The 10,544-nt window shown below is 37.8% G+C and overlaps 1 protein-coding gene across 1 annotated transcript; it reads left to right on the top strand.

The window, feature by feature from the left end:
* Window positions 1–7,213: 7,213 nt before the first annotated feature.
* On the top strand, window positions 7,214–9,542 carry LOC307171195 (uncharacterized protein; the record flags this gene model as incomplete). The annotated part of the gene is made up of 3 exons (XM_079892679.1): window positions 7,214–7,383; window positions 8,332–8,692; window positions 9,476–9,542. Exons 1-3 carry the CDS (start codon window positions 7,224–7,226, stop codon window positions 9,540–9,542), a joined length of 588 nt encoding a protein of 195 aa, XP_079748805.1. The 5' UTR covers window positions 7,214–7,223.
* Window positions 9,543–10,544: the final 1,002 nt, after the last annotated feature.

The following is a 10,544-nucleotide window of genomic DNA, read 5'->3' as shown; positions in this document are numbered from 1 at the left end:
CAACTAAAGCAACTACCCATCACAATAATGGTAACTTACAATTTGCGATTTTCTCCTTCAGCGATTCTACTTGTTAACATCAGGTGTCTTCAATAATGCCCAATCATCACTAAATTAATCACTTAGTTATCTCATTAACTTAAACACTAGGCTTGTTTGAGATGCGCCTTGCCTGGCATAAATGTGGTGTGGCCTATTAGACCTGTCTGGGAATTAGAAATACCATGTGTAGATCTGGAAATACTTGAGATTAAACGTAATAATAAGAATGCTGATTTAAATAGTGTATATTATAGTTATGGAGAATGTAAGTATAAGGAAGGTATTCAGATTTTCACAGATGGGTCAAAGGACATGCAAACAGAGGCAACAGGATCTGCAGTTGTTGTTCCTAGTTATCAGGTGGAAATTAGTAAAAGAACATCTGATTGTCTGAGTGTGTTTGCAGTTGAACTGTTTGCCATATTGATGGCTTTGGAATGGACAGAACATATTAATGAGAAGGAGATATTAATATGTAGTGACTCTGTAGCAGCTCTTATAAGTATAAAGACGGGAACAACTAGAAGTCATCAAGATCTACTGTATGAAGTGTTATTTGCAAACTCAAGAATGGTTAGGCAGGGGAAAAATGTAGTATATCTGTGGGTACCTGCACATATGGGAATTCAGGGAAATGAGAAGGCGGATAAGGTGGCAAAAGAAGCAGTTAAAAAAGGAGATGTTGAAGTCAACATTAAATTATCAAAATCAGAGGGGAAAGGCATAGTGTGGAGAAGTATAAATCAACAATGGCAACAGAGCTGGGATAATGAAACAAAAGGGAGACATTTACACGAAATTCAAAGCAAAGTAGGTATATCAAGAAGTAGGGGAACAAAGAGGAAAGAGCAGGTGATAATGAGCAGGATGAGAATTGGGCATAGTAATCTTAATGGTACACTTTTTATTACAGGAAATCATCCTACAGGAATGTGTGAACAATGTCAGGAGGCTGAGACAGTAAAACATATTCTTATAACATGCAGGAAATTTAATCAGGAAAGACAAGAAATGGTAACACAACTAAAAAAATAAGAAAGGTAGATAATACAGTAAAATGTTTATTGGAGTATGGAGAGAGTGTGGAGGGTAGGAAAGTGATATTTGGTTTTCTGAAGATAACTGGATTAGATAGGAGGATTTAGTATGAATGAGAACAAAGGGTAATTAAAACCGAAAGGTGGCAGTAATGCAACTCAAAGGATGCCAGCTGCCTTAAAAACCCAAAAAGAAGAAGAAGAAGAAGATGCGCCTTGCCTCGCCTGAAATGTATGCGAGAGTAGGCGGCTGCAGTGAGAGGAGGAGTGAAAAAAGCGCAGGCAAGCCGGACAGTTCTCTCTTCTCGCAGTGGATCTGACACCTGCGAGATCAAAGACGGATATCGCGGGATTCACCGGATAAACTGGATGGTAATTTAAGTTCTGTTGCTTTTATATGAAAATAAATATAATGAAAATAAATATAATGAACAAGACACCCAAAGTAGCCTACTTATTTAATTCCATTCCAAATACATGTTTATCAGTCTTTTTTTCTTTAATACAGACATGTTTTTTTTTTCTTTCGTTTTTTTTTTAATAAAAAATACATTGCATAACCCATAGTGATCACACTGTTAGATAGTTTGGGAATATTCACACATAATGTATACACATAAAACATGATATCAGAGTTTTAAAATCAAACATTTTAAAAGAGAACAAATACATCACGGTTGTTTAAACCAATGAGCATTAAGCTGTGTCGTCAGTAAGTCGTTTCCCATCATGCTTTTGATCAGCGCAGTCGGTGGAGAGCAACTGCGCGCGACTGCAGAATCCGACAGGTGTGCCTTGCGCTCGCGAGAGATTTTTGACATACGTCATCAGCATGACATCAGAGCAAGGCGGACCGCACTCGGACACATTTCTAACCGGCATGCATGTCGCGCTGATCACCGGTGATCGATTCTGCGCAGATTTTGCTCATCTCAAACAAGCCTATTATTTGTCACTTAATCGTAAAGATTTGTTTGTTCCCACCAATCGCTGCACAAGTTAAGGATACATATGATGACATAAGCACGTTAGTGCGGGCCCACCCGGAACTCACAGAGAATGCATTGCAGTACCTGCAGTTCGAATGTAAGTCTATGGGAACACTCTGGGCAATTCAGCCAGAGTGAATAGCGTGTGCACAACGCGCATGCACTTTGATTCTCTAATCTAAACAGACGTAGTAGTTTTCATTTTTGGCAAATCATACATTATTACAAGGAAATATATTAACACATGAGGGAAATCATTGTGGTGTCCATGAAGATGTGTGTGCAAACCCGCCGTTATAATAGCAATCCACCATGGAACAAGTGCGCCTGCTCTGTTCGACTTATCTGAGATCCTTTACTCTTCCCTGTAGATGACATGTGACCTACTTTCTGTAAGATCTGAATTTTCTGCGGTTTGAATTTTAGAAAACTGAATTTGAAGTTCTGAATTTTTTCTTCATTTTGAAAACTTGAATCTGTATTTTTTTAACCCCTTAAGTGCCACCATCCCGCTAGCAGGACATTTAAGTTTACTTCACTATAATACAATTAAATCCTAATCTAATCATGACAAACTATATATCGTTGGAAAGGTCTAAGACTCCTAAATAGATATTTTAGGACAGTTTTTTGTTACAAATTATGTAGGAACAGAAATAGATGAATTTATGACAAGAGAGCACCTCAAAAAAGAATTCTGACCTTTGTCACAAAAAGTGGCCATTTACAGTTACATTTACATTAAAACAAAATTTATATTAAAACATTTTCAAAATGCATGAAGATAGATGTGTTTTTATAATTTCTTTGTATTTTTTTTTTTTTTTTTTTTTTGGTCCTCCGAATAGTTAGTTTAGCGTTCGTGGCTCAACTAGTTGAGACTGTTTTCCAAGATGACGCCTACCTGTAAACGCGTAATGTACTGTCTTAATAAAGTATCTTCTTATTAAACTGTCTGTACACTTACAAAGTTCTCCATGGTTCGTTTTGCATGTAGGGACCCTCATTATGCTACCGTGTTAGTGTAAGGCTATTTTGAGCCTTGTTAGTGGTATTAACTAGCGATTTACTTTTACTTACACTATGCCCCATATACTAGTGTTATGAGCTAATCTGTTTTTAGAGATAAAACACTTTATATTCGATTATCATGAAAACACATCCCAGGGAACGATCATCTCGGTAACCATGTGTTAATTAACCCTTGGTTCATTTTTCACCGGAATTGTCCTTTAAGCCATGTAAGCTGTGGACATAAACAGTTTTTTTTTTGTTTCTCTTCTGTTCACAGAAGGGAGATTGGCTCTGGACTGATGGATCCAAAATGATCTATCAAATATGGTCACCTTTACAACCCAGTGGTGGTGAGCACTGCCTTGAGATGAACTATGACAGTAAGATAAAAACAAATATTTTGTTCTATCTTGCAGCAGATGGCGAATGGAATGATGACGTATGTTCTGAAAAGAAGCCCTATGTGTGTGTGAAGTGAACCAGCATGTGAAAAATCAATGTAAAAGAATCAAGCTACTTTGACTCATTTACTTCCCTTTAGAAATATTCAATGGAGGTAATAAATGTTTTTTAGAGAGGGTTAGTTTTGTTTGTTTGATTGTTTTTTTTTTTTGTGAATAAGTTAATGACCTATTGACACCTGTTAAACACCATTTTATAATTTGGGTATCACTCCACACTCTCTCTCACACGGTGAGACACGGGCATCTCCGCCCACAATGCTTCTCATTGGTTACTGGCAAGTGAAGACGTCGATCGAGGCGGGGCCGCACCTGGGGCGGGGCTGCACGTCTCTTCCCGCCAACATCTCTTCTCATTGGTTAGTGGCGTGAAGTAACGACGTAGATTCTAGCATGTTTTCATTTCTGATGATCATCGCTGCATGGTGAGTACACTACAGCCAGGCAAGCTACTCTTTTTTTTGTTCTAATTTTATTTACATTTTATTTTACCATTTTTAATTCTGAAGTGATGTTTAGTGTGATGTTAAAATTAAGTGGTGTAAAAATGAGATCGTGTAGCTTTACTCATCATATCACACAAATAACTAGGACAGCGTAGGTCTAAGTGTGTGTGTGTGTGTGTGTGTGTGTGTGTGGTGTGTGTGTGTGTGTGTGTGTGTGTGTGTGTGTGTGTGTGGTTTTGGTGGGATTAGGATAAAGTGTTAAAACCATGGGATAAAACCATATACTGTAAAAAAAGTTAAAACAAGACCCTTAAAAAGAAATACAGTGGCAAAACTGAACCAGGAGAAGAAATATAGGATTTAAGAGTCAATAGTAATATACAAAGGATATTTTTTTCTATGAATAAATTGATTAAATGTATTTTGATATTATTGTTATTTATATTTATATATATATATATATATATATATATATATATATATATATATATATATATATATATATATAAGCATGCGGTATTAAAGCGAACTCGCACAATGGGTTCAAGGAAAGTAATTTACATTTAATTTAGTTCGATGCAGCTCGGTATACGCAACAACTGAGGATATTAGAAGACATGTTTGTCGTAAGTTTTATTGTAAAAATGTAGGATATCAACATAATGATGTAGTTGTTTATATTTTTAGCTTCATTGCAAGTGTATGACATTTGATATAAACAATGGTAATTAAGTGCTTTTCCTAAAAATGAGAAAGAAAATACAGGGTATTAAAACAGTATGAACTACAAATAAAGTCAGTATGTGAGGCTAAATAGATGTGTTTTAGTCTGAATTAGGTAAGATGTGTGCTTCCATTTCAGTTTCCACAAATCCCTTCACTCGATTGGGATGTTCTCTTTTGTTCTGGGCGGCAAGTGCAGTAACTGTAACATCGGGCATATTTTGTAGTTTTAAAAACATATTTATACCGACTTCATCAGGCTCTGAAAATTCTTCACAAAGAACACAAAGAATGGCCTTCTCAGCTGCCATAGTTGCAACTCTTGCGTCATCAGAACAGTGTGTTCAACGCATCACCGTTTCTGTTTAAAAAACGTTGTTCAAGGTTTTGTCGGGGCTGAACGCAGCCCTGGCGTGAACTAGGCGGTTAGCGAATCACAACACACTGGGCCAAGCTGACCAATCAGAGTCCATCGTGTATTTCTGAGGGAGAGGCTTCTTGTAACCAGGAAATCATCATTCATTTTGAACCAATAATAGGATCAAAAAGCAGTTGAAGGAGAATGATCATTTAGTTATCTGACTCCAATATAAGTAATCTGATCCCTTTAAAGTATTGTTTTGTCTTTTTTAACCTCAAGGTAATTTAAGGCTTTCTTGGATCTGAGAGTAAAACATAAAATGTAACCAGAATTAAGCAAGTTAAAATCACTTTAACATTATCCTTATAGTAATAAGGGTGGATATTCAATGCCTTTAAAGCAGGCAAAGTTGTTTATTACGTCATGTTTAAATAGACAGACAGCACAATGGAACAAAATACTATATAGAAAAACTGACTTTTCTTCTTATACCCTGAGCAAGGCGTTGTTAAACATGAGTGGAACAACAACACCAAAACCAACTGGTAGGGAACCAGAAGACCATAAACCTGAAGACAAATAGCTGGTGATTAAGCGAGCGAGAAATACTTTAACATATGTTTCAGTATCAAGATTGTACATTAGGATTAATATCTCAATTAAGTTCAGCACAATTATGTTCAGTTTATAAGCTGTCAGATGAGACAAAGCATGTTAGAACACACTAGTATATCAGTAGCATGTAGTGGGAATAAGTGTGTGTGTGTAGCAAATGGCACAGATGTGTGTTAGAGGTGGAAGAGACTCACTCGTCAGTCCTCAATCTGCATAATGACGATTCCCTGCATACATTAGCATACTGAGATGATGAGGCCATTGTCCCACATTTAATTCACATGAATACTTCTAAACTGATAACTGCTGTACTAGAGCAGTAAATAGTTCTACCCATTTCACATCAATAGTTCCTGTTTTCACCTCATTTATTATGCTGATGTCTTCAGATCTCCTGTACATTGACACTTAAAGCTCATTTCACTGCTCTAAAGCCTGGAACACACCAAGCTGACGCCGACGAACTAGCGCTGATGAAAGTCGACTGTGTTGTCGCCTCGCGTCGGGGTAAAAAGTGCACTTGAACACACCGAGAGAACTCCTGCAGACTGTCAGCTAGAAAGCGGGTTCTGCGCCTGCGTGTAAATGAGACAACTGTCTATTTTTGCAGATATATTTGTCTTTATTCGTTATTCAAAAAGGGAAACGGACGCTGCCGGCTGCAAATACACAAACGTAAACAAAGCAGTGCGCGCTTACCGTTTTGAATATCACACCTGCTAAACACTTTCTTTATTCCACTCCGCTCGTGTTAATATTGAAATATTCGCCAAGGAACACTCAGGTAAGATGACGTAACATTAGAACAGCCTTCTATCTGTACCGTTTTGACTTTGCTCGCTGTTTTGCTATTATTCTCGTGCACTGCCTCCTTCACTAAGCTGAACAGCCAATCAGAGTTCCCTCTTTCACCGACGGCCCGACGCCGATTCAACATGTCGAATCGGCCGTTACAAAGCCGACGAGGACCAATTTCAGCCGACGGAGGGGAACACACCGAGAAGATTTAGTCGGCCGACGCACGGAAACTGCCCGACGGCCGACCGTCGGCTTGGTGTGTTCCAGGCTTAAGACTAAGGGTATCTGTTGGTGACAAATATGTGGCTACGTTTTTCTGTGCAAAATCCTGTGCAATCAAGCCCGCAAATGTCCTTGTAATTTGCTTCAACCTTTCCAACCTTCATGAAAGATTATTTTATGGAAGGTTCGAGTGGTGTGTGTTTGTGTGTGTGTGAGTGAGTGAGTTTGTGGTTAAAAACTAAGTTCATAATCGATCCAGAATAGTTGGAGAGAATATCGCGATGCATCCGAGTATCAATTTTTTCCCCACCCTTAATTTTAATGAGGAAGCAGGATAATGTTCAGGTTAGTAATAAAATAAGTTGTGAATTAGCATCAGTTACTTTACAATAGACAGACAAACTGGCATAAATGCTTAGATGTGATATTTTGTACAAAAACAAACTGTCAGATCAGCTCCTCTGACATTGGATTTCATCATCAGTGAAGCTCCTCCCACTGTAATTCTCCAATAAATGCTGGAATATTCCCATCAGCTACAAGTGAAGACGAGCACAGAGCATCAGGAAGAGCTGAAATCTGCAAAGACTGAGTTTATTAAAGAGGACAGTGAGAACATGAGTGATCCAGAACCCTGCAGAATGAAACACACTGAAGATCCTGAAGAACAAAGAGGTTGGTGTTTATTCTTCATTCATTCATGATGCTGAAGAACATTCATGTTAGAAACATTCAAGCACTTCTTCACATTTAGACAAACAGTTAAACTATGAAATGGTACCAAATGTTTATTAGCCATAGATTTCATTAGTCATCTTTCATGTCATCTTTCGTATTCATGTCCGTATAGTTTTATTCATTTTGATTATCATCTGCTTTAAGAGTGTTACTACTAGGTTGAATGAAGGAAAATTATTTATCTGTAAAATAACTAATGGGGTGATAACTTGATGATATACGGGCAATAATTCCAAAAAAAAAAATAAAAATAATAATAATATAAAGAATTTCTTTTTTGCCACCCTAGGCAGCTGTAGTTTGCCTATAGGCATGCGCCAGAAAAATGTACAACCTACTCAACTGCACTTTTAATTTAGCTGAAATATCTATGTTCTGTTGGTCAAATGTGATGTGAATTCGACAAATTTCCCAAAATTCACTCAGGCTTGTGTTTCCAGTGTCCCACATTCACATGCGTATGAATGAAGTGAGAAGTCTGGTGTGACTGGCCTTTAATAATGAAAGTTTTTAGTAAAATAAATGAAATATCAGTGTAAAAGTTGGTGTCAGAATTATGGCACTATTGTATATTTTTATGGTAAAATTAGGTTAGACAATAGTAATAGTTATAATATGTAATAGTTCTCACTACAGTAACATGGTATTTGTGCGTATAATGCTTTCAAAAATAATAATTGGAATATCATTGAACCACAATCGAAAAGTTTCAGGGATGTATAATTGATTTATAAAAAGGCAAAAAAAATGGTTGTAATATTTTATAGCTGTTGTTTACTTTCTGCTATTAAACCAGGGCTCACTTTAATTTCCTTTCACTTGATTTTTCTCTCTTTGAATTATTGTGTCCTAAAAATTAAATGAATTATTTTTTATATATTTCAGCGCTGATGGAAGTGAAGGAGGAGAGAGAAGAACTGAGTGAAGTGAAGGAGGAGAGTGAAGAACTGAGTGAAGTGAAGGAGGAGAGTGAAGAACTGAGTGAAGTGAAGGAGGAGAGTGAAGAACTGAGTGAAGTGAAGGAGGAGAGTGAAGAACTGAGTGAAGTGAAGGAGGAGAGTGAAGAACTGAGTGAAGTGAAGGAGGAGAGTGAAGAACTGAGTGAAGTGAAGGAGGAGAGAGAAGAACTGAGTGAAGTGAAGGAGGAACATCATGTCAAACCTGGAGAAAAACCTTTGAGTCGCTCAAAGACTAAAAATACATTTTTAAAGAAAAGAAGAGCCAAGAAATATTTCACCTGCACTCAGTGTGGAAAGAGTTTTACAAAGAAAAGTATCCTTGAGTGTCACATGAGGATCCACACCGGAGAGAAGCCGCATGCATGTGATCAATGTGGGAAAAGCTTCAGACGAAAAACAAATCTTAAGGAACACATGAAGATCCACACCGGACAGAAGCCGTATGCGTGCCAACAGTGTGGAAAGACTTTAATAACCAAACGTAATCTTGAGCTTCACATGATGATCCACACCGGAGAGAAGCCGTTCACATGTGATCAGTGTGGAAAAAGATTTATCAGGGCATCAAACCTGAAGGCACACCTGACAGTTCATACAAAGGAGAAGCCACATTCATGTTCTGTGTGTGGAAAGAGTTTTTCAGTGCGGCAATCTTTACATACCCATCAGAAAACTCATACTGGTGTGAGAGAGTACATGTGCTTTGAGTGTGGGAAGACTTTTATTACAGCGAAATGTTTAAAACTGCACCAGATAATTCACACTGGAGAAAAACCTTACAAGTGTTCACACTGTGACAAGAGATTCAGTCAGTCACAACATCTGAAAAGACATGAGAGGATCCACACTGGAGAAAAACCTTACAAGTGTTCACACTGTGACAAGAGATTCAGTGATTCATCATCTTTGAAATCACATGAGAGGATCCACACTGGAGAAAAACCTTACAAGTGTTCACACTGTGACAAGAGATTCAGTCAGTTATCATCTCTGAAAACACATGAGAGGATCCACACTGGAGAGAAGCCGCACACGTGTGATCAGTGTGGAAAGAGTTTCTCTTTTAAAAGTCAGCTGAAGAGACACATGAAGATCCATGCAGTGGAGAAACCACATCACCACAGTCTGAGATCATGATAAGTAGTTCATCTTTATGTGCTTAATTATGCTGTTTAATTAATATTAAAGAGGTGTGTGAACTTGCAAGTACGATGTCAAGGACTGTAATTTGCTCTGGCCCCCTTCCTGTTCGCAGGAGTGATGAGATAGTTAGTAGATTATGTTTGCTTAACGGTTGGCTGTCTCGGTGGTGTCCGCTTAATAATATAGAATTCATAGACAATTGGAAAAGTTTTTGGGGCAAACCTGACCTGTTGAAAAGAGATGGTATTCATCCCTCCTGGGATGGTGCTGCTCTTCTCTCTAGTAATATGGCACATAGTCTTAGAGCTCAAACATGACAATCTGGGGCTCAGGTCAGGAAGCAGACAGACTGGCTTAACCGACTGTCTGCTAGCGGCCTCGCGTCACCAAGGTCAGATACATCCTATCACATAGAGCCTCTTTCACCTAGTTATCATCATATAGAGACTGTGTCTGTTCCCCGAATTTGGAAATCCAAAAAACGTTTAAACCCAACTAAGGTTAAAAATTTAATTGATGTTCAACAAATAAAAAAACAGCTATATTACAGATGAGCAAATGCTAAAGCTCGGGTTGCTGAATATTCGATCGCTTACTTCAAAAGCACTCGTTGTTAACGATATGATTTCAGATAATAACCTAGATGTGCTGTGTTTGACAGAAACCTGGCTAAAACCAAACGATTACATTACTTTAAATGAATCAACCCCGCAAGATTACTGTTATAAACATGAGCCTCGTCTGAAACGCAAAGGGGGTGGTGTTGCTGTAATTTATAGTAATAGTTTCAAAACCACTAAGAAATCAAGTTTTAAATATAATTATTTTGAAGCATTGGTGCTTAATGTAAAAATATATAGTGTAAACGATAAATCACGTTTGAGATTTGTGCTGGCTACTGTATACAGGCCACCAGGGGACCATACAGACTTTATCAAAGAATTTGCGGACTTTCTATCAGAATTAATATTGACTGCAGATAAAGTACTAATTGTT

The sequence above is a fragment of the Squalius cephalus genome (assembly GCF_949319135.1).
Source record: "Squalius cephalus genome assembly, chromosome: 1".
Taxonomy (NCBI): domain Eukaryota; kingdom Metazoa; phylum Chordata; class Actinopteri; order Cypriniformes; family Leuciscidae; genus Squalius; species Squalius cephalus.
This window is presented reverse-complemented; position numbering and strand designations above follow the sequence as displayed.